This window comes from Harmonia axyridis, chromosome 7, assembly GCF_914767665.1.
Source record: "Harmonia axyridis chromosome 7, icHarAxyr1.1, whole genome shotgun sequence".
Taxonomy (NCBI): domain Eukaryota; kingdom Metazoa; phylum Arthropoda; class Insecta; order Coleoptera; family Coccinellidae; genus Harmonia; species Harmonia axyridis.
The window spans coordinates 33840266-33858992 of NC_059507.1; the positions used below are offsets into that span (position 1 = coordinate 33840266).

General features: G+C 32.7%; 1 protein-coding gene and 1 long non-coding RNA gene across 6 annotated transcripts; one reads left to right on the plus strand and one right to left on the minus strand.

Annotated features, from left to right (window-relative positions):
• Window positions 1-213: 213 nt before the first annotated feature.
• LOC123685147 (ral GTPase-activating protein subunit beta) lies at window positions 214-18718 on the minus strand. Of its 5 annotated transcripts, none has more exons than XM_045624758.1 (23): window positions 18548-18718; window positions 18285-18491; window positions 17544-17763; window positions 17156-17370; window positions 16884-17067; window positions 15683-15789; window positions 15250-15397; window positions 14803-14964; window positions 12583-12684; window positions 11538-11666; window positions 10737-11258; window positions 9753-9959; window positions 9241-9348; window positions 8444-8584; window positions 8095-8276; window positions 7694-8041; window positions 7383-7597; window positions 7067-7292; window positions 5188-5434; window positions 3852-4064; window positions 3593-3775; window positions 2013-2262; window positions 214-395 (listed from the first exon to the last, which is right to left on the minus strand). In XM_045624758.1, the coding sequence occupies exons 1-23, from the start codon at window positions 18581-18583 to the stop codon at window positions 284-286; spliced, it is 4464 nt and encodes a 1487-aa protein (XP_045480714.1). In that variant the 5' UTR covers window positions 18584-18718; the 3' UTR covers window positions 214-283. The 5 variants fall into 5 exon arrangements, with proteins under 5 accessions (XP_045480714.1, XP_045480713.1, XP_045480717.1 ...); XM_045624757.1 differs by having other exon boundaries at window positions 9241-9354; XM_045624761.1 differs by lacking the exon at window positions 14803-14964 and having other exon boundaries at window positions 9241-9354.
• On the plus strand, window positions 11676-12733 carry LOC123685152. Its single transcript, XR_006748264.1, has 2 exons — window positions 11676-12112; window positions 12567-12733. It is a non-coding gene; the product is annotated as an uncharacterized LOC123685152 (long non-coding RNA).
• Window positions 18719-18727: the final 9 nt, after the last annotated feature.

The following is an 18727-nucleotide window of genomic DNA, read 5'->3' on the forward strand; positions in this document are numbered from 1 at the left end:
GATGTTTTAGTAAAAGAAGCATTATTAATTTTAAGTTGATTGCAAATTTTAATAAAAAGATCGTTTTCTTCCAAAATCTACATAAAATAGGAATTAGAACATACTCTTAAAAGCTTTTGATTACACCAAAGCTTTTCTCTTTTTTTTCACGTTTGATTTGAAAAGGTTCAGTTTGAAGATTCTCAAGTGCATAAATATAATTCAGAAAACAAATTAACTGTTAATATTTTATTAGAACGATTCATAAAAATTTAAATTAAAAATAATATAAATATATATATTATTACATAGCTCTGAAAAGATTTGTGAGGAGTTCTGGTCCACTCATATTCCTCTTATATTTTTGGACCATTTCCTGAATTTTAACTCTTCTTCTTACGTGAGGTGGTTGATAACTGGAATACAAAAATTAATTTACTTCATTGTATTCACGGAAACAATCTCTGGAAAATGAATTATTCAACTGCTGTTTACGCATCATTTTTCTCCTTGCCTTAAACGCAACAGTCAAAAACAGTGTTACGATAAATAAGGGTTTCCGCAAATTATTTTCAATTAATAGTTATTTATGCAACAAGTGCAAAAAGTGAATGTTTATTGCACCTGACGTGAAATTGTCCGACGAGGCCGTTAGGCCGAGTTGGACAACACGTTGAGTGCAATAAACAATTTTTGCACGAGTTGCATACAACAGTTCTTCTACGTTCATGCAAAAAATGATTTATTGAGGTGCGGCACTAGGTGTAGGAAAATTAAAAGCACAACTTGAATACTTTATTATTAATATCGATTTGCATTGAAACAGGAACTAATACGTTACGAACAACTTAACTCAAACTTTATTTTTACCCTCAATGTTGGAAGTGAATGAACAATTGGTGCAATTTTCAATATAAATATTTCGTAGTGAAGTACTTTTTAAATCCACTTCTTGATTTGTTACTGCTGTAAACGTACTAGTACTTGGTAACTGTACATCGTTATTTCCTTCAGGCTGAAATATTTGTTTTGCAACACTGAGTTTGTTTGCATGTGATTCCTCTACGTATCCCTCCGCTACTGTCGACGATTTCCATCAGCACGTTGAAGTACAATGACAGATGAGTGCAATAAAAACTTTATTGCACTAGTGCAATAAAGTGAAAATAAAGTAAAGAAGATAATATTGATCACATTTCTGCAAAATTGAATGGGAGTTTCTATGCAGTGATGCAATTGAAACAGATACTGGATAGTAAACAGCTGCTTTCGGTGTATTATGCCTTGTTTTATACACATTTGTCTTATAATATTACTTTGTGGGGTAACTCCACCTTTGCATCTCGCATTTTCATTGCTCAGAAACGAGTAATGCGTCTTATTTTCAATGTGGGATCGCGCGATTCATGCAGGCCGTATTTTATAAGGTACCGAGTTCTAACGCTACCCTGTATTTATATATATAGGTGTATAATGTTCTTTAAAAAAAACATAAATGAAGTGCCAAAAATATCTGATTCTCATTCATACCAAACGAGACATGGTGCATTATTTAGGACACCAAAACATAAAACAAAACTTTATGAAAATTGTCCTATGTTTGCTGGAATAAGACTCTTCAACTCTCTGCCCGTATCTATAAAAAATGAGTGCGGTCATAGAAGTTTCAAAAACAAATTGAAAAATTTTTTATGTGAGAAGGCATATTATACAGTGAGGGAATATTTGACTGATAATTTCTGTTGTTAGTATAGCTTGATAAATTGATGTTGACGTTCTATTTATTATAATATTAGGTTTATTATTTTTATATGTGATATATTATATTTTGTATATAATGTATTTTTGACTTGTCTTATATCATGTAAATGATCGATTGGACTAATAAATTTTATATTATATTATATTATAACTTCTTTTTCCACTAAATATAGTTCAATAAAGTTTTGCTTTTTGCATGAATGTAGAAAAATCCTATTATTCTGGGAAATTGCGAAGTAGATGAAACAATATCTAATCGAAGTATTACTTACTGTTCTGAATCTAATCTTCTTCGTCTCGCCATATTCAATGAGGTATGTCGAACAAGTGGTCCCAAACATCTTCTATTAACCACCATGCCATTGATCAATGGTAAGGCCAACCCCACTTTACCTGTAGGTCCTTGTAGATGAACCCTAAATAAACCAGTTTCCATAGCGTGTAAGAAAATTATTGTTACTTCGGTACTTTTTCCAGAATTGTTGATTTCGAGGCCTGTGTTCATACAGTTCAAAAGATCAGCTGAAAATGGTTTTAAGCAATTATGTATTATTCTATACAGAGTGTTCTGATTTGTTTCCGACAAACTGAAATGGGTGATAGATCACATCATTTCAAGCAAAAAAGTTCCTATGAACATGGGTCCGGAAATGCTTCGTTTCCGAGATACAGGGTGTTAAAGTTGAAAAAATAATTCGCGTTTTCTTTAATATGTTTTGACTGCTTCGAAATCCTTTCATGAAATTGTTCCTATTCAAATATTAAATTTAAATTCATTTTGAAAATTTCTAAGGCGAAATGCATGCGGATTTTCTATTGCCCACTAATAAGTAGAAGTGGTATGCTATGTAATTGTTGTTTTTAAGTGTTCTGAATATTCTGTTTCCTGAAATATTGCGTTGTTGGGATGCTTTACGAATACTGAGTTTTTATTTTCTTCGAAGGTCTGTAAAATCCTATTTCTCTGTAGATGATTTCTTCTTTGTATGCTTCGTTCGGGCCTTTGGTAACCAATACCATTTTTCTGTATTTGTTGATAAGCTATTGACTTAGTTAACTATAATTATAATTAATGACATCTGAACCTAACACACTTTAAATCTGTCATTGTGTATAGCCATTTTAAATCTATTGCCGCAACAATTGTTGAATGTAAAACAACCAATCATTCGAAGATGTCATTTGTGCATTCAACAGAACGGTGGACATTTCGAACACCTTCTTTAAAAATTATTATGTTATTTTGTTTTGTTCTAAATTGTTTCTTCTAAAAAATATTTAATTTAAAATTATTACAAATTTGTTTCTACATGTTTTAGAGATTACAAAAATATGGATTTGGCTTTAAATGCGTTTTTCTCTGAAACGGTTGACCCTAGCAACTTAAATGAGTTATACCTTTTTTAACTAGAAAAGTCAGGGGAATCGATTTTTTTAGTCCAGAATGACGTACAGGATAGCACAGAAAAGTTGCTACGGTTTAAAGAGGACGAAATGATTGCCAGTGGCGCCCTCTAGAAAATACAACCAAATCGACCACAAATTTGAATTTCTCACCTCAAAAAACCTTATGTACCAACTTTCATGCAATTATTTGGAATCAGTCGAAAGATATTTAAGAAAACGCGAATTATTTTTTCAACTTTAACACCCTGTATCTCGGAAACTAAGCATTTCCGGACCCATGTTCATAGAAACTTTTTTGCTTAAAATGATGTGATCTATCACCCATTTCAGTTTGTCGGAAACAAATCAGAACACCCTGTATATCTAGGTATTAAAAAAATATAAAAATAAATAATTAAAACATTCCTATGAGAAAACAGTTCATTTAAATTAAATAATTGCTCACAAATTGGTAAATTGAGATGATCTTCGAAATTTTCAAGCCAAACAACCATAATTTTTGAGTTGATGTGTGTATACATGCTTGACCTATGAGAAGACCTTTTTGGAGGCAAAGGTTGCTTATCCAAATCCAAACTTAGGGCTCTTTTATCCCTACTAGCGACCTCTGTTGGATTACCGTCACACCCTGCAAAACAAACATTTAACTCAAAGATGTTGAAAAAAATTGAAAAGAAAAAAGAATTTTTTGAATTTGAACGTACACGAAAGAATGTTTGCATTGAATGAAGGTTGTTCTCCACCAATTTTTGGTTCGAGTTGTGAGGGAACCATAAAAGCAATTTCAGAACAAGCATCTGCCCAGTACAAAACATGTTCTGTACCATCATAGCATATCTCTTGCGTATTTCTTTCTTTTGGCTTTGGATCGGTCGTCTGAGGTAACATCCAGCTTGTTGAAACATGCCCAGTCCAACCTAAAATTCACATTGATTCATTTTCAGAAGATCACTTCAATTATAACTGAAGAAATTCAATTAAACGGACATCAATCAAGAACGTTTTGAAAGCAGTGTTCATTAAAATCCAATATCCATCAAAACAAATATCTTTCTCATCTTTTCACGCTCTTGTTCCAAGGGTAACCATTTTATCAAAATATCTGTAATTTTCAAATTTTGAGCCAAAAGTGATCTTAAGCCATTCGGTTTGGCTACCCATTGAAGGTCAAAATCAATGTACTACTGGACGTCCATTCTGTGCACCATAACTCTCTCTCGAAAATGTTTTCATGATATGTCACAAACTTTGACTTGAGTTTTGTTTAATCAAGTACAATATAGCAAAAATTTAAATACGAAATTTCGTGAAAAAATTAGATGAATATGAATTTGAACAACGGTGCAGAAGCCCCCGACTTCGTATCAGTACTTTTTTCATTAATTAGTCACTAATAATGTGTATATTGAAATGAAATGGTATTTTCTCTATTTCAGTATAGTAATGAGTTCATTACAGTTGTAAAAACAGTGCTGTAATGAACTCATTACAGCATTGTTTTCAGTTATATTTTTTGTTTTGTGGTTGTCTATCTATGACTTCCGATCCTATCAAAATTCAACACACGTCAAATTGTCAATATAATATAATTTGGATTTAGTGAAATGATTTGCGACATTATATTCGCAATTTCTCTTAATTCTGTTGGTGTTAAATCTATTTCGTCAGACATAATTGACGAGTTTCATGCGTAATTATAAATAATTTCAAAATTCGAAACGTACGATTCAAACTGAAATTCCGTAATCTGTCAATTTTCGTAACAGTCACACCAACTGCCAAGATACAATACAAATGTCACTAGGATGTATAATCTGAATTTTTCATTAATTTCGACAATATTTCACCAAACTTGACTGAAATAGAGAAAATATTGTCTAATACTCGTTGCAGAAGGCAATTCCAACACTCATGCGTTCCAAAACTCGCTCCTTCGTCGCTCGTTTTCGAATTTCGCATTCGTGTTGGAATAGAAGCCCATTCTGCAACTTGTTTTAGAATATACTATTATGATTGATTGGATTATTGGTAAAAACTCACCAGGATGCTTTCCGATTTCGACAGACCACCCCAATGTATGTAGAAATTCAATAAAATAAGGAGAAAGTGATGACTGGTTCCTCATATTTCCAACAATATCCTCAGCTTTACTCTGTTGCGATTTTACATAAAATATGTGAACAGTATCACATGTCCTTGAACTTAAATTATCAAGCAGAGTCAAATCCTTTGAGAAATCACTCATGCTACTGTCAAGCTCTAAGATACCGCTTTTACCTTCATCCTCCTAAAATTGAAGTGTAGAATATGAGACAATATTTTTAGGATTATATACACTGCGCAAAAAAATTAACGCACATTATTGACATCTCAAATTTATTCTACAACTGAAGGTGTTCTCAATGATAATTATTTTTATCAGAATTATGCATGCATATGTTATCCACTTCCAACGTTTTTCTTCAATATAGATGTTTTTCCCAGCAGGAATAAAAAAAGATGAGATTATCAGATTTTGAATGTATTGGCTCCATTCTGAAATCAGTTGTTCTCGATCAATTCTAGTGATCAATAGTTTTTCTTTCGTTTGCTTTTCTACACTCGATCGCTACGCAACGCGAAACACGCAATTTGACCCAAGAGGAATGTGCCCAAGCGGTAGTTTTGCGAGAAGAAGGGTGGACATACACAAGAATTGCAGAAAGGTTTGGAGTTTCCCATACAAGTGTGTCCAGAATGTTGCAGCGATTCAGGGAGACAGGTATGAATGTCCGAAGACCAGGACAGGGTTGACCACGGGTAACAACTGCCATTCAAGAACGTTACTTGAGAGTTTCTTCGTTGAGACAACGGTTTGCAACCGCTCGCCTCCTTCAAAATCAGCTTGAGCAAACTCATGGGGTGCAAATTAGCACTCAGATAATAAGAAATCGCCTCAGAGAATATGATTTAAGGCCTCGTGTCGCGGCAAGAGGCCCAGTTCTTACCCCAGCCCATCGAAGGGCGCGTTTGAATTTTGCGAGAGAGTATATCCATTAGGAAAAGGCTGATTGGGAAAGAGTTCTCTTCACAGATGAGTCTAGATTCTGCCTCTACCATTGTGATCGACGTTCCCTTGTATACAGACGTCCATATGAAAGATATGCTCAGTGCAATTTCCTGAATACTACTGGTTTCGGGGGAGGATCGATTATGGTATGGGGTGGAATATCTTTGACTGCTCGCACAGACCTAGTGGTCGTTGATAATGGAGCTATGAATGCTGATAGGTATATAAGGAACATTCTTGAAGAGCATGTAGTGCCATTTGCCCCATACATTGGTGAAAATTTCATTTTTATGGACGATAATGCCAGACCCCATCGTGCGCGCATCGTTCAGGAGTACCTTGAAGAGGTTGAAGTCTCTCGAATGGAATGGCCAGCAAGAAGTCCAGATCTCAATCCGATTGAGCAGGTTTGGGACAACCTCAATAGAAGGCTGAGAAGTTCAGAAAATCATCCAGCTACTCTTAATGACTTAGGAATCCAACTCGGAAAAATTTGGGAAGGATTAGATCAGAACATTTTAAGATCACTCATTTTGAGTATGAACCGTCGTTGCCGAGCTGTAATTAACGCAAGGGGTGGAAATACCAAGTATTAAATCACTTATCAGCATTCCAGTATTTTGAAAATTGTTTTTTTCTCTTCTTTCACACAAGATTCGGTGAAATCCTGAATTTTTCTTCTATTTAATGTGTCTTGTTTCGTTCAAAACCTTCCCGAGAGAACATAAAAAATAAGTTATAAAGTCAATGTAGAGTTAACTTTCATTAAAATTGAGATTTTTCAGAATGTGCGTTAATTTTTTTGCGCAGTGTATTTAAGTTTAAATGTACTATCACGTTAAATTAAATTTACAAAAAAAAAAAACTCACCTCATCCATATCTAATTCCAATAAACCAAAATGAGATAAAAACAAACGGGCTGTTTGATAATCATGACATATAGGTGGTGGCATGCATTCTTGAAAAGTACTGTTAGAGCTGAAATTTGATTCCACTGACGATTGTTTACCCAGGAATTGTTTCAATTTTTCAGCATCTTCATTGATGGATGCATCTTTTGCGAGTACAGACTCCAATGATGGTATAGAGAGGTCTCTGCGGAAAAATTCAATGAGATTGACACAAGAAGTTGAAAAGCAATAACCAAGATTTTCTCCTCTTTCGGATAGTAATCAATCAGCTTACACTTTACATTGCTGCACCCTGTCTACAGTGTCCGGGAAATATTTTTGTTTTAATGTTGGTCGTGCTGGTCCATCTTGCATAGCAACAGGCCTACCAGGATTCGGTGCGTGATACTTCATACTAGATTTATGTCTGGGTAAATGTCTCAATTGCATAGTCCAAGCGTGTCTTCCAAAGGGTCCTCTTATGAGGAGTGTAACAGTTGGTTGTGGATCCTAGGAGAAATTATGTATTCACTTATAATGATACAGAAAGAAAATAAATAAACACTTTCAGAAAAAAGCCAAAGAAGAGAAAAAATCTGTTTTTACCTGATCATTACCAAGAGGATCTTCTAAGAGTGCTATCATTATACCTCCTTCGCTCACAAAATATCGAAAATGTTGAACTGCTGCTTTCTTCTCAGACTTATTCAAAATACATGGGTTGCAATACTGTAAGAGAGTTACTTCATCTAAGAGAGATGAAGTGGATTCCGGACCACATTCGTTGGGAAAGTAACCAACATCTTCTAAGATACAAGTCAGAAGATTTTCCGCTGCATCTCTCACTCTTATGGACGCAGGTTTCAATTCTTTCTCCTCCTTCATTTTGACATTTTCAGAAGGTTTACCAATTGATTTAGTGCCAGATACTCCGAGTTCAACTACTTCTAATACCTGAAATTCAGAAAGTCATTATTGTATACATTACATTTTACCTTCATATTAACCGTTTGTAGACAGTCCTTATCACGTAGAAGATAAGGGTGTTGGAGAAGCCAAACAGAACAACAGTGGAATGCTGCCACAATAGTGGAATGTAAGTCTTTGGAATGTGCTTGTGGAGGTCTAGAACACTGGTGTATTATGTAATCGCACAGCCATTTCACAGCCCTTTTGCATTCCATAGCATCTGCAATCAATTTAAAAAATGACCAAAAAACCCCCTTAGAGCAAACTATAGATTGATTAAAAATGAATTGTATAGTTTTTACCTGTTAGCTTCCTAGCTGCTCAGAATGAAAGATGCAACCAAAATGTCAAAGTGGTAAGTAAAGTGTGTAATATTTTTCAACATACCCGATTCCTTTATATGGATTCTTGCTAGTCCAGAAAGTAGTTCTAACGCTGCTAATGAAATGTTCAAATCTGTTTTCCATGATGAAATCAGCCTATGGCAAACCAAATAAGTGGCTCTAACGAAAAGAGCATGCGCTGAATCTGAACAAAATAACATTTATTACACTATCTATATTAGTACTATGTGTTTAAGAGCTTAACCATCACCAGTTGAACAGAAAATAAGTATAATATTGTTCATAAGGTTTCAATGGAAACAACATTCTAAGGAAAAGAAGGAGCTACAGTTTTTTTTGGTTGGTGCATATGTCAGACTATCAATTCTAGATCTGAATTTATTTAGTCACCAAATTGTAACAATTATTTCCTTTCAGGAACTCTGAAATTTCATCTGCATCTTCGAAAAAATAAAAAAATCGTTTCATATAAAATATAATCTGGTTCTTTAATTTGCTGAAAAGTTGATTAAAAAACAGATAATGGCTTATAATTATAGTAAATAGCTATTTTTTCTTAAAACGATAAAGGTTAGACAAACTACTGGGTGTAATGCTCATTATACCGTGCAATTTACATATAGAAGAAACCAAAAAGCAACAATTCATAATGATCACAATGGGGGAAAATTCACCAAAAGTGCATCAGTTTTGTCAGTAAATTGAAAATGGATAGCGTCTGGTTCATCTAAATATTCGTTCCAAATCAAAATTAAGTTACTTGTAGACAAAAATAAATGTTGAATGTGAATTACAGACAAAATTGATTCTTGATGAAATGAAAACCATTCTGAAACCTACCTATGGAAAGCTGATGATGAAACTCATACGGTTCGGCTTGTTCAATTGGTTCCAGGGAAGAAGTGGTATGGTCGAAACTGCTAGCCATGCTGGTGGTACTTGCTGTATCTGATGCTAAGCAAAATTACAAGCTTACACAAACACAAATTGCATACAATGGGAACATAATGCAGAAATAATGAAAACAATATAAACTTTTATTATGTGTTTTGCATTTCAAATTCGTGTTAGCTCACCACCTAGAGCATTTTCAAAAAGTTGTTTTCAATCCTTTTAGTATTTTTCTATTCATTCACTTTTATCAGATTATGATTTTTTAGGAAAAAATAACTTTCATTCAATTGTGAAACTAAAAGAATGATTACTCAAACAAAATCTTCAAAAAGCATAAAATCCAAACAAAACATACAAAGGTGTAAATCACAAAGCAAAACGAATACATAGTAATAACCATATTTCAAATTACTGTGCAATAAAAGCAAAGTTGTAAAACTGATGTTCGAGAATCTCACCTGAACTTATTAGATTTGATCCAGATTCTGTGGGAGGCTGTGTGAAATGTTCGACCTTCTCGAACTTTGCAGAATCCAAAACGGACAAGAAAAGTCCACCCAACAGCATATGAGTATTTTGAGCGTCTGTTTCTATTTGCAGAGCGTTCATCAATAGATTCATCAAACGCAGTTTAAGTTGAATGAAAGCTACTGGCTTATCAAAGTCTGAAAGAGAAATATAATTCAATCGCGGAACTTTTGCAAGGTCAAAAAAATACCGCAAATTTCACACTACGGTTCATTATTTCCTTCTATCTGATCGAATATCCAAATCATTGAAGAAAAAAGATATTATTCAAATGAAAAAATTACATTTCCTACCGAGAGTTGAAACAATAACTCAACTAGATATTATTGAACTATGGCATGTTAACACCTACATCAATATTATATAAGGACACTAAACTTTTGGACATTCATAACCTAAAGAAATTAGAACAAGTTAAACTGATTCATGTCATGACGAACAATTATACATATAAGGTCAAATTATTGATTTACACTAGTACAGGATGTGCATAGTCATAACACCCGAGATAGAGGTACCATCAGAAGTGAACTCAGGTTTACAAGGAAAGCCCAGAACTCCCCAATTTACCGAGCAATAGGAGCATTCAACCGAATACTACCAGAAATAAAGTATATAAGAACTAAAAAAAACTTTAATATTAAGCTTAAGTTGTACCTGAATTTATTTTGTTTAGTTTAACTTTGTTGTTGTTTTGAATATTATATATTATTATTTTTTTGTATATTGTTAAATAGGCCTTGTCACCAGTACTTGTACTGTATTAGAGGTCAAGAATAAAGAAGTTAATAAATAAATAAAAAAAATAAAACTATTGACAAAGCTAGTTGATAGCTTTTACATACAGTCATAAACTGTTGGCATGCAGGAGAAACATCTTCCACAATAAACCAATAGATAACCTTGATACTCACTTGTATTAATAAGATCTTTGATGGTAACATTCTGAAAATGCAGAGGCAGGATCAATATAGAGAGCAAAATATGAATACACGCCCTTCTTAGTTCCACCTTTGAGATGCTGGCATTTACTTTCAAATCCTTTTCCGGTAACACAATCTCCAAGGCGGATATAAAGACAGGTAGGAGCATCCTAACTCCATCCAAATCTAATCGGAACAAGTCTGAAGAATTAATCAGGATGGCAACCATAGTTTCTGTGCACTCTCTGTTTGGCGGTACCTTCAATCCAACTTGAACCGCCATATAGAAGCGGGCTAAGTACATAGGAAGGATTTCTTCTCCCGTTTTTTTAGAACATATTATCCTACATAGTGTTCCTAAAGCTTCTGCTTTTCCACTTTCAAACTTATCGATCATCAACGTAGGCGGTAAACTGGGCATGTCGCTCAACGAACTGGACTGTGAGAAACTAAGGGAACTCTTTTTGTCTATAATGACAGAACTCATTCTTTTCGTGGATTCCATAAATTGTTCTGAAAAAGAAATAAATCAATATTTACCTATCTGCTGAAAACAGTGCTGATATGTCCCTGTTTCTAGTACTGTCAGTACTCTGTGGTCCAATCAGCTGCTGAGGGGACATATAATAAAGCATAGGCATAGCCCACTAGACTAGAGTTATACTAGTTGTGACCAATCAGAAGTGTTGCATGTCCCCCTAGCAGCTTTGATGTCAGCTAACACCTACTCTATTATAGAATTAGTCTTAAATAAAAGAAGTGAGGTGAATAAAGTTACAAAGTTACACTCACTAGAGTGACAGTCTGAATCTATGTATGCAGCATCAAATAACCATTCTCCGAATAGATGCAGAATACTGTTGCATTTAGGTCTGGCAGGCGCCAGAGTAGGTTTTGGCTCAAGATTGAGAGATGTCAATGCTGCAAAAATGAAAAAACTGGTATTCTTAGGGAAAAGAAATTGAAATCCGAAAATCGACGCTCATTGCAATTATTCATACATCAAAATAAATGATACGTAAGAAAACAAAAACCAGTTACATTCAAGAAACACTATTTGCAATTTCCAATTTAATGGTCAGTAATATTTTCATTTCACAAATGGCATGATGTAATATTTTATTGCCCATAAACAATAGTCCTTTACATAACAAAGGCTGATCGAATTCAATGAGTCCTATAAATCATCTTGTATTACTAATTTTTATGGCCTATTCATCAAAATTTCTGATTTATGAATCTACTGATTTGAAATCGTAATAAACATGAGGTGCCCATAATCGATCGATTTTTGAATGAAATTGATTCGAAGTTTTTCTTTTGAAAATTAAAACCAAAATTGATTCTACTTAGTGCTCCAAATGTCGGTAAATATTACCAATTTATAATAATTTAAAACATTTTCAATCTGTATTTTTTATGCGAAATTTCGATTAAGATAATATTTCGCAAATACAATTGATTGAAACTGTCATATAAAAGTTTATTCTTCACATAAAAATCATCCAAATTTCACAGAAATTCCAACATAAAATTTGTATTTCAATTAATTTTCTCAAACTTCGCTCTACATAATTAATGAATAAATTTTTAATTCGAATAGTATAATCTTTATAGTCCAAGGAATACTTTAAGTGAAGATTTGTGCTGGAAAATCAAATTTTGCGCTCTGAAAGGTAAGATGAAGCGGAAAATTAGATTTTCCGCTTCATCTACTTTTCGTCAACATATTTACTAATAAATAATTTATTAAGATATGGCAACGTGCAATGTTTATTGAGTGAGTTTAATTATGCGAATGTCTAATTTTCATACCAACAGAGAATGCTTTACTCACAAGAAAGACTTGTTGATGAAGAGGGTCCTGAAGATCCTGAGATAGCACTTGGGATTGAAGCTCTGCTGGTTGTAAGTCCAATAAGAGATGTTTTTGGGGCACCTAAGTAGTTCAGTCAAATTTGAATAAATAAATGTAACTTTCAATAATATCGAAAACTGCCGTGATCCACATATTAATGAACCAAAATGCGAAAACAAAACCTAGCAATGAGTCAACACCATAAAAGTTGATACATTCTTTCAACTATTTATTATTTGGCTTATTTTAAAAGAAAATATCCAACTTATCCAATGAGGATGTCTTTGTAGTTTCCAAATATTGTGATACTCAGAGGAAAGAATTGTGATATTTTGCAGGAGAAAAGATCATCTTAATTGCAAAAAGATGATTTATTCAGAGAAATAAGGCATCTTTTTGTCCGGTATAAATTTTAAATTTCAAATTCTTGGTTTAAATAGTTATGACTGATTATTGATCTCTGTGAGACCTGTGAAGCTTGTGCGAATTAGGAGAACCGATTGAGTTTTGTGAAACTGATAACGTGTCTATCTGATACCTTAACCACCATACTCAGTGATATATCTATAAAATTTATTTGGCCAACACCCGTTTATATACATCCCCCTAAAAAGTCCATCAAAAAGCAGTTTTTTGAATAAAAAAGTAAAAAAATCGAATTTGATTTATTAATTGCTGATTCATTCTGAACAATGAAGTTCTTTATAATTTTTTGGGAAAATTAACGATTTTTGAAACAAAAAATGTATTACCCTAGTCCATTCTATCTATAATTTATCAATTACAAATTTATGTAGTAAACTTCTTCTACTCATAATCATAGAAGAACACCCCAAAAAGTTTTTTGTATGCCCTCATTTTCGCAGAATTATTTTTTTCGAGAGACAATTAAAATAAGAATAAAACAGATTTTTCATTACTCTGAATCTTTGGATGAGTTCTCCAAAGTTAATTACTATCGAGCAATGAGCTAACTTCAACTGTTTTAGATATAGGTATTACTTCAACTTCATTAACATCTTAGGGGTCAATTTCAATACTACTTGCTACTGGTAAATACAGAAAAATAATATAAGAGGTGTGCTCTAATAATTTATAGCTGCAATTGAAAATTTCTTACTATTTATAGTTCAGCTCTCCCGAACACCTATAGATAAAAACATCTGAATAATAAAACGATCATTTCAAAGATCTTGATGTAATAAATCTTGGTGTAACAAACTTCATTAAGGTAAAAAGAGATAATACGGTAAGTATGAAAATTATTTTCGAAACATCGGCAAATTGATGTAGTTTTAATTTTCTTCAAAACCTTCGATCCAAATACCACCATACGTCATTTAAACTCAAACTGTCCCAGAATTTTATATCTTCGGTACTACACGTTTATGAGTATGCAGATACTCCATATTTAAAAAATATCTGGTTTTGTTAAAATTTTAAATTGGTTCATAATTACAATGTTCAATTACGCATACATTTTCAAATATGTCGGTCAATAAAATAGTTATTTATGCAACAAGTGCAAAAAGTGAATGTTTATTGCACTCAACGTGAAATTGTCCGACGAGGCCGTTAGGCCGAGTTGGACAACACGTCGAGTGCAATAAACAATTTTTGCACGAGTTGCATACAACATTTTTTCTACGTTCATGCAAAAAGCAAAAAATGATTTATTGAGGTGCGGCACTAGGTGTAGGAAAATGAAAAGCGCAACTTGAATACTTTATTATTAATATCGATTTGCACTGAAACAGGAACTAATATGTTACGAACAATTTAACTCAAACTTTATTTTTACCCTCAATGTTGAAAGTGAATGAACAATTGGTGCAATTTTCAATATGAATATTTCGTAGTGAAGTACTTTTTAAATCCACTTCTTGATTTGTTACTGCTGTAAACGTACTAGTACTTGGTAACTGTACATCGTTATTTCCTTCAGGCTGAAATATTTGTTTGTCATGATGACAGCACGTTGAAGTAGAATGACAGATGAGTGCAATAAAAACTTTATTGCCCTAGTGCAATAAAGAACTTCTTTTTCCACTAAATATAGTTCAATAAAGTTTTGCTTTCTGCATGAATGTAGAAAAATATACTAGTGCTTACTGAGTGCGAAAATGAAATTGGTGGTCAGGGAAAAGAATTATAGCTACATAAAAAGAAAGAGAGATAAAAGTAAGATAAGCAGCTAACCCTTAGTCACTGAAGAGGGTGCAACACTGAAACTTTTCGCCAGTCTCCTCTGAGTTGGAGGAGTGGGAGAGTGCACAGAAGTTGGAGTAGGAGAAGATTCCTTCACTTTGTCAGTGATGCCACTTGAAATAACTAAATCCCACCAAGATGGCTGTGCTATACCTAAACCACAATTATTAATGAGAGAATATATTAAGCGCTTCTATTACTGCTTTTAATTTTGAAATAATAATAATAATTCTGTGAAATTATTTCATTTTTAGTTTACAAGTCTCAAAATATCTCATTGAAGTATTTTTATTATTTACTCTACAAAAATTTTGAGAACTTTCTTTGACTCAACAAAAAAAATTAAATTCTATAAAATAGAAACTTCCCAATAGAATACTCATTTGAATGTAAAAATGTACACTAATGTATATCGATATAAATTTCAAAATAACTTACCCAGAAACGCATCTACTTGTCCTGCTATACCTTTTATAGCTTTTAAAAATATCTGCGGCAAAACTTCCAAACAAGGATGTTGGCAAGGATCCACGACATCAGCGTTGTTGATAGCAAAGTGTAAAAATTTCTGGGTTTGACTGATGACCTTAAATGTTTCACTTTTTCAAGATACGGTCAACAGGAAAGAAAATGTTACTTTGCCAGTTATAACCAGGATCAAGAGAAGAAAGAAAAAGGAAACGACGTTTGCAAAATTGATAAAATTTAGATTGACCCTAGTAAATATCAACTCTTTGAATGGCCTTAGAAATGAGGTTTTATTTCCATGGCATTCTTTTGAATAGAATAATCTCAGCATGAAAATTCAATCGTAATAAAGCCTAGGTAAAGCCACATTTGTTTTATCAGTATCAAAATATCAGAAACGTACCTCTGGTTTTGTTAGACATACTGGATTTCCAATTATATTGAGAAATCTATACCAACATTGAGCTATACAATCATTACTCATAGGATGAGATATTATATCATCATCACCTGAAATTAAAATTAATGATTTACATAATCTTCAATTTGATTTGATTGATCTTATTTAATAATGGACTTGTTCTCATTTTTTTGTTAAGGATTAAATCTAAAAATTTAAGTAAAATGAAACAAAAATGTGGAAGAATCATTGAAAATCTCTAGAAATGAAAAAGTTATGGGACTTTGAAGTTGCGCTTGGAAGAATAATTTCATAGTCTAGTGTGTGACGTCACGCCACTTACATGAGGCGACTGGTATTCGCAGAGTGCTTACGAATTCATTGGTGTACAATCACTTGTGCCGTTCGTGTCGTGTTTTGTTCGTTACACGATGGCTGAAATAAAAAAAAATCCTACAAATATTGTATTGTGCCTATGTTTGCAAGCACGACAATTAAAAACCCCAATAAATTGCTTTTTCATGTACCAAATGACATGAATCAAAGAAAGAAGTGTTGCAAATTAATGAGGCGTGACTTAATTGGACCTAAAACTACTTCATATGTGTGTGAAGATCATTTTGATGTAAGTACCTATCAGTACTAGCTGTCTATTTCTGATAATAAAAATACTAAGGTGTAAGTTGGTTTGAAATAAGTTATTGCGTAAAAATAACTCTGTCCTTTCACGAAGCCTTCTTCCATTATGGTGACATAAAAACAAAACTCGAGTTAAAACTACACTGTACAACTACAAACGGCGCGATAGCCTTGGCGCGGCTAAGTATTTAAACGTAATTTATGGTGTAGCGATCACAGGCAAGTGGCGTGACGTCACAGACGAGTCGGAAACCAAAGACGTTCCGCGCTAAAATACGTAAATTTAAATAATCTATTTCTCAGTCATTTATTGATGGATTTTCGAAATTTTTTCACTGATTTATTTTGCTCTATATTTAAATTTTTTTGCTCTATATTTAAATTCTATCGTGTCAAATATAGTATTATCAACATCACTAAACTAGTCCATTTGGATCTCCTCTCTTATTATGAAACATATTAACAAAAAGTATTTCTTCTTCATGTGGATAATTTATTCATATTTCCATAATCAAAAAAAAAAAAAAAATTGTTTCAATAGAAACCAATTAAACTTTTTACTTGCCTAATTTCAGCTCAGGAAATGTAGGACCATACATGAAAACTAAAATTTTTGATGTTAATGCTAAGTTGACTCGATTCCATTGTTCAACAAGAGCCGTTCTATGTCTCCAATTCATGCAGCATTCCCTCAAAGTTTTCCATAAAGTAGGTGATGGAAAACAGTGAGCACAAGCAATTAACCAAACCTAAAAACAATTATTTCAGCTCAATCAAAAATATCATAGGTAAATAATAGTTATATAAAATTTTTCCTGAAAAATTTAGTAATCTCACCTCAAATAGGACACTCAGTGTTCTTTCACATAACTGATCAGCTATATCATCTTTAACGGTGGGTAAAGCTAATAAATTGTCATTTATAGCTATCAAGAAAAGAAGCAGACATTCCCATGTTTCTCTATCTAAGATTTTAGAATCATTAGATACATGTTTTAGAGTTCTGAGAACTCGGTGACATAACACTGCTTGTCGATTGATTGTATCAATACCTGCAAAATGTTAAAGGGTTAAAGTTACAAATTTCTAAATCATTAGTAAACTATTTCATTAATAAGGTTGAATACTTTTTTTAAATAAGTGTAGTTTTTAAAATAACTGGAGAGCAAAAATAAATAACATTGGCAATAAACAAAATTGTTTATTTAAAAATTTTGTTTCATACCTTCTCCTTTTCTTGGAATAAATAAATAGTAGAAATGAGAGATAATTCTTTGACAGAATAGATTTGGATCATCTATTATTGGTTTTGGAACACATATTTTAGGAGTAGGCAATAAAGCTGTAAGCCATTCACAATAAACATTCACGCAGTCCTTAATAGACTCATGTTCCGATAGAGGAAGTGATAAGCCATAACATATTACCTCCATACACCATTGTACCTAAATAATAAATTGAAGGAAGAGGTTTATATCAATTACTTCATCTTATTAAAAATCAAAATCGAGATTATGTCAGTATAAACATTTCCAAAATCCTTTATTATGTGATTCATTGAATAAGAAACAAGATAACATAAAATTTAAATGTGTGGCAAGAAGTAACAAGAAACAGGGAATAAATGAAAATCTAATAGAAATCTAATTGTAATTTCTGATGATCTTAAATGATCAACATTCTTTTTTTGGCATAATTAAATATGGTGAACCTCAATATTCATTTAATTGCACAAAAAATTTAATCATTCAGTTCTTTAAAGATATAACTTAGGTGACATTCTCATGGAAAGGTAGTTCCAAAGATTTTTATTTATTTCTATAATTCAAGCAGGAGAAATGAAATATATGAGCACTTGTCCACACAAATTTTTAAAAAATTATAGTTCTTTATAATCCTACATTGTTTTAGCACATTTATATTGGTAGAAGAATTATTGTTATGAGTAAATGGTAGTAATAGTAACCTCCTTATCCAAAACTAATGGACTTTCTTCTGGAGAATGGGTAATTCCCAGATTACTAACAAGTTGCTTAACTATAGCCAAAGTTACTTCTTTACTTGTCAATAGCCCAAATTTTTCCAAAACACTCTTGTTTTCTTCTCCATAATTTTGTATCGATAGTGTTAGAGAAGTCCATTCTGAATACATCCCTTTATTAGAACCAGAATCCTAAAATTTCTCATAATGTTATACATAAAAAGGGCATACTTCCAATGTTCTATTACTTTTATGTTCATGCGATTGAATAGACCCAAGTTCATAAGGCAGCCTTATGATTTAACGGTGATCAACGAAAATTCCAATTATTATTTCATTTTGTTATTGATATATTTGAAGAAAATATTTTGATTTTCCTTCGAATTCCTCTTTTAGGTTGACGTTTGATTCTAAAGATAAAGAAGTGA

Excerpts from the sequence above, each read along its gene's own strand:
- LOC123685147 (XM_045624757.1), bottom strand. The coding sequence starts at position 18,583 with ATGAACTTGGGTCTATTCAATCGCATGAACATAAAA. Across the intron at positions 17,371-17,543 it reads TATTCCAAGAAAAGGAGAAG|GTATTGATACAATCAATCGA; the intron begins GTATGAAACAAA and ends AACATTTTGCAG. Across the intron at positions 7,598-7,693 it reads ATCCTCTTGGTAATGATCAG|GATCCACAACCAACTGTTAC; the intron begins GTAAAAACAGAT and ends AATTTCTCCTAG.